Source organism: Alligator sinensis, unplaced genomic scaffold (assembly GCF_000455745.1).
Source record: "Alligator sinensis unplaced genomic scaffold, ASM45574v1 scaffold59_1, whole genome shotgun sequence".
Classification (NCBI taxonomy): Eukaryota; Metazoa; Chordata; order Crocodylia; family Alligatoridae; genus Alligator; species Alligator sinensis.
Window position 1 is genome coordinate 4,357,461 of NW_005841878.1, and position 6,000 is coordinate 4,363,460.

Sequence of the window (6,000 nt, forward strand, 5' to 3'; positions counted from 1 at the left end):
AAGGAGTGGACTTTTGACCAGTTACTAGAAGGTTAAATACTGCCAGAAAAAGCTTACCCAAATTGCGGAGTTGTCAGCACTTCACCTCTCTCTTCTTTCTCTTTCTGCAATACTTTCTTCTTTTCAATGTTGGCCACTGTAGGGAAGTTTCTAGAGAAAAAGACAAAAAGTGTAAATGTTTAATTCGCACCCGTCATAACCCATACCTGCAACATACACCCCACATGAATGTAGTTTAATCTTTTGCATCTGTGAAACACCTTTTAGATAAGTTTAAATCAGACTGTTTGCTCATGATACCAGGACTGGAAAGGGGGAGGGGGGAAAATACACCCACCTGTATATATACACAGGTACAGAGGGTACACTGAAGTGCAATGGCTTTATTAGACAATCTAATGACCTCACAAACTAAAGACAAAAAAATCCCAAAACGATAACATCTACAGATTCCACCAGGCCATTACATAACATGACAAATTTATGCCACAACATTAATAGTTCTTCAACCAAAACATTCAACTGTCACAGGCACAGTGCGTGTTTATCAAGATAACCCCATCTTCATATGAAAGATTTTCTGCTCATTGCTCATTCAGGCTGGGTTTTGCTACACAACAAAAAAACAAAACATAGTTCATCAGGAGAGCCTCTGGACACACAGGACTCCTTTATGACAACAGGTAAGGAAAGCACACAGTTTCCTTTCAAGTAACATTCAGTATTGTGCTTGCACACTGACCTGTTTCACCAGTATTCCTGCCCTCTTCAGCAATTTTTCTTGAAACTGGAATAAGTCATGCAGACCAAAACAAATCCACTGTTATAACTGTTTCACAAGCTATTTCTTTGCATCACCCCAGACTCTGTTCTTCCTTAAGGAAAATGGTACACTAGTTCTAACATGTAAAGTCTGATGTGAATCATTGCAAGAGATCTTACAAATGGCTCTTCTATTTGCCCATCAGGCCTTACTCTTTCAGTAGAGACCTCACCACTTTGTAAAGCACTTTGAGACGCCAAGAAAAAAAGGATATAGAAAAACACTGGTTTTATCCTGTTCTTAAGGAATGTAATACCAGTTATTAATAATTCATGTCTGTTAAAAAAGGAGCAGCATCAGCCAGGAGCAGCTACACATGCACAGTTATCAAAAAAAACACAAAAACAGCCAGCCTTTTGTGCTAAATATTTCATCTTCTCACACATCCTCCTCTATTTTGTAGTAGCAAAAGTACATGTTAGCAGAACAAGCCGAGGCAAGACAGCTGCCAAGAAAGGAGGCGAGGTGAAAAAGAACAACAGAAATTTTTACAAAGCTCGTTCCTTCTAAGGTAAGGTTTTTAATGGGGCTGGTAAGTTTTTGCAAATCATGCTTAGATATACTTTTATTGCATTTCTTCCAGAAGTCCTAATGTTATCACATTCTATACCTTCCATGGGAGTTATTCCTGCCATTGCTTTGATCAAAAGCAATGGTAACTAAAGCCCAGCAAAAAAAGCAACTGTTATGCATCTTCCAGTTTGCCATTTCTCATTTCTTATCACTGCTGAAACTGATGTGCAACTAGAGTGCATCCATGCTACCATCTTTCCAATAGCTGTATATCAGATAACATCTATCAGCTATGCTGTTTACCATCATCCAAGGAAGTAAATGTATTCATGCAATAGGAGGGCTGGCTTCTGTTAACTTGCACCAGATGTGTGTATAGATGCCTATGATGAAGAAAGGTAGTATCTGTTGAATAAACTTAACCAGCATTGACCAGGCCAACTTGCATACTTGACAATGTTGCTCCATCCCAGTGGTTCTTACCCAGAATGCCACGGCACCCTGGGGTGCTCAGGCTTTCCTCATAAGTTATATCCCCCAGCCCCCTCACATTTTTTTGCCCTCCACTGGACTCTCTCCAATTTGTCCACATCCTTTTGGTAGCAGGAGGCCTAAAGCTGAACACAGTACTCTAGATGTGGCCTCACCAGTGCTGAATAGAGGAGAATAATCGCTTCGCTTTGACTGCTAGCAACAGTCCTACTAATGCAGCCCAGTATACAGTTAGCCTTCTTGGCAACAAAGGCACACTGCTGGCTCATATTCAGATTCTTGTCCACTGTAACCCCCATGTCCTTTTCTGCAGGGCATCCTGTACTGATGCATGGGACTGCTCTGTCCTAAGTAGAGGACTCTGCACTTGTCCTTGTTGAACCTCATGAGATCTCTTTTGGCCCAGTCCTCCAATTTGTCTAAGTCCCTCTGATTCCTACCCCTTTACTACAGAACCATGCACTAAATCTTTTAGCCAGCAGAATGTATTCAATAAATGCCTATATGAATGAAGTTTCTACAAAGATTCTACATCAACACATGGACGAGACGCATCAAAATAAGGGAAAAGCAAAACAAATGAGTTCAGAAGGAGATAGTTAAAGAAGGCAAATTCGATAACCTATCCAGGCATAAAAAGTCAATGTAGAGGACAGGCATAAGAATTCCATTTTTACACTAAGGTTGCCTGGCTGCAATTATCTCAATAACTTGCTGTGCGATAGCTGAAGATAGGGTAGTCAGATTTACAATATACAAACAGGATACAGATTTCTGTGGGAAGGAGCTCTTTTCATACAAAGAAATACAGGAACTGTTCCTTATGTGATAATTAGTGTGGAATGTCAACAAGTATGTGTCTGGTCAACAGTTCTCATTATATTCCTTCTCACTGTCTGCAAGACTAAAAAGCAAGAGACTAGCCTACTTGCCAGGGAAGAGGGGGCAGGACCACATCAGTTTTGGTGATACAGTGAGTCTACACAGTTCATGAATAGCTACTTGCATCATCTGTTAATATACTAGGGCAATGAGGACCTGGGAACCACCTCACTATACTACCTAATTTTAAAGTTTCTCCGGACAGGAAGGGACTCACAGGTTACCTAAGAATTATCAGATCTTTACACTAAATACAAAGGCCACAGACACTACAGCAATTTAAAGTGACATCACGAAGATAAAGAACTGTTTCTGGGCAAACAGAAACTAAGGTCATTTTTACACATAAAAGCACCACAGCACTAGGCACTTTGAAAAGCACCAGGCACTGCAACATTTGCAGTTGTCCAAGCAGCAAGATGTGCAGAGCTGAGAAAGTGGCAGCGACGCATTTTTTTAACTAAAACACATTGGTGATGCTTTACTTCAAAAGTGCACTGCCGCCATTTTCTGCATGCTGATACGCATTTCGCTGCTTATACAACAGCACAGCACAGTTTGCCTCACCTCGCATTCAGAGCAGACTTGATTAATTGAGTCTGTTCTGAAGCGACAGATCTCTGGTGTGTTGTGGGACACAAAAGTATGTGTATAAGTGCCCCAAGATGTTAATTTCCCCAGTGCAGGTGCCTATATATTCTTGGTATAGGTGCATTTTTACTCCTGAATTTTTAGGATACACTCAAAAGAGCAACTATTTAAAAAAAGTAGTTATGACCTTGGGAAATAACCAGAGTGCTAAAGGAATAAGCAACAGAAGAACTAGAACAGCAATTAAAGCCTGAGCACGGAGCTAAATACATTAAAATGCCACTGCTTGCTTAGGATCTGACTGTTTATGACCTGGAAAACAAAACAAAACAAAAAAAACTAGCTCCCTTAATTGCAAGAGAAACTTCAGACAGTAAATACACACCCCTTCAAACACCACAGACCTAAACAACATAGCAGCTCAGGCTCACTCTGGCATCCTTTTCTTGCTACAATGCAAAGTTTACTGAAGCTTTGTTGCCGAGTCACGTTACTAAATAGTTACTTTGCTGAAGGCTCAATTTATTGCTTCACAAAAACTATATTTTAAAAGACTTTAGTACAGATTCCTCACTTTAAAAAAAACCCCAAACCAACAGAAGTCATCTAGGCAGTCATTCTGCACTCATGTATTATAACTAAACAAGATGTCCACACAGGCAGTAAAAGCACCAAAATGAACTACAAAACCACACCACCTAGTGGACTTAGCTTTAGAGGATTCTGTTAGATTGTGCTAATTCTACAACTTCATTAATCCTTTTGATTTTTATTGGTCAAAAGTCTCAATTCCATATATTTTAGTATGATGATTCATACAGGGATTTTGCAGGAACTCAAATGTAATAGGCCTTAAAACATCTGTCAAAGCAAAGTGCAAAGTGAAAAGAAATTAATTCCTTGAAGAATTCAAGCAATAAAATCTTTCATCAGGAAGATTTTTCTAAGAAAGTACCGTAAACACTTCTGTCTGACTAAAATTCAAAAAGTGTCACACAGATTGATATACATATACACATGTGCATGCGTGTACACACCTCTAGGATTTCTTCAGTGAACAATACAACACTGAGGACATGAAAACTAAGTGCACAGTTAAGAGTCTCTGGGTTTCATTTATACCTCAGCAGAGAAGTGGTCTGGAATGTAGTAATTGCTCTATTAGCTCAAATCTGATTTCAATCCAAGACTAGTACCCTGCTACCAGCCAGGGGCAGTTCTGGGTGTTTTAGAGTCAAGTCTTAAATCTCACTGAAGGAGAAAGTGCAATTAATCTGCTCCAGCATTAGGGTCTCATTTAATCTCTAGCAAGAGGTAGATTTTTACTCATTTTCTGAATAGAGAAAGTAAAACCAGCAAAAAGTAAATGAGTAGAGCTATAGAAACTTAATGTTTCTATTGCATTAGTGTCCAAGAGCCAAGAAAGGATAAGCCACACAGTGCTTAGAACTGTAGGAACATGAACTGTACAACTTAAAAATCTAGAAGTAATTTTAGAAGGCTTCTTCCATCTTTAGAAGCTATAGAGAAAAATATTCATTTTGAGAATATAATGTGTATTACTGTCCTTTAACTTCATTCTTATCGAAATAGCATCTTTGAGCATGTATACGCGCAAATAGTGAACACATCCAGCCCTCATCACTCTCCCAAATCTCAGTAAGGCCTCACCAATTGTTCCTCCATGGAGAAGGCTCAAATGTTAGTTCTCATAATACATTGGTTTTAAAATACAAAGTCAAGTGTAAGAAGTAGACTGGTATAGTTCTACTAGGTTATTTAGAATGATTAAGTATATTTATGGTGGCATTTCTCTGTTTAGTCACAGTCCAGTGATCACCACAAAAACAAGTTTATTTACAGTGCTTTTACTCCAAATTAAGCTGTCCTGGATTTCTCAGCTAATTCAGAGGTAATTAGTCAGATGTACAAAATGCATCTTGTAAACAATAAATGTTTTGTAATAAAATTCATTTAGGATTTCAAGTGTAGCCCATGCAGTACCCATGTCTCCACATACAAACAGCTTTTATCACTTTACATAAATGAACACTTCAACTTAGGCTGACCAGAGAAATCCAGGGCAGCCTAAGGGCCAAAAGGGAGCACATAAAAAGTGGAAACAGGAGAGATCACCAAAGATGAATATACCTCCTCTGCTCGCGCTTGTAGGGAGGCAGTCAGACAGGCCAAAGCTGCCATGGAGCTGAGGATGGCATCCCAAGTAAAAGACAACAAGAAATTGTTTTTTAGATATATATAGGGAGTAAAAGGAAGGCCCAGGGAGGAATAGGACCCCTGCTAAATGGGCAGAAACAATTGGTGAATGACAGGGGGGACAAGGCTGAACTCCTCAATGAGTTCTTTGCCTCAGTGTTCCTAAGCGAGGGGCACGACAAGTCTCTCATTGGGGTTGTAGAGAGGCAGCAGCAAGGCGCCAGACTACCATGCGTAGACCCTGAGATGGTGCAGAGTCACTTGGAAGAACTGGATGCCTTTAAGTCGGCAGGCCCGGATGAGCTCCATCCGAGGGTGCTGAAGGCACTGGCCAACATCATTGCACAGCCTCTGGCGGGAATATTTGAAAGCTCGTGGCGCACGGGCCAAGTCCCGGAGGACTGGAAAAGGGCCAACGTGGTCCCCATTTTCAAAAAGGGGAGGAAGGAGGACCCGGGCAACTATAGGCCAGTCAGTCTCAC

General features: G+C 40.4%; 1 protein-coding gene across 4 annotated transcripts in view; it reads right to left on the minus strand.

Moving 5' to 3' along the window:
• Nucleotides 1-6,000, minus strand: part of NUFIP1 (NUFIP1, FMR1 interacting protein 1) — a 63,285-nt gene that overhangs the window by 46,148 nt on the left and 11,137 nt on the right. For all 4 annotated transcript variants that reach the window (XM_006017326.3, XM_025196220.1, XM_025196219.1 and 1 more), the window contains exon 6: nt 58-150. In XM_006017326.3, the coding sequence (XP_006017388.1) occupies nt 58-150 (93 nt within the window). The remainder of the gene's footprint in view (nt 1-57; nt 151-6,000) is intronic.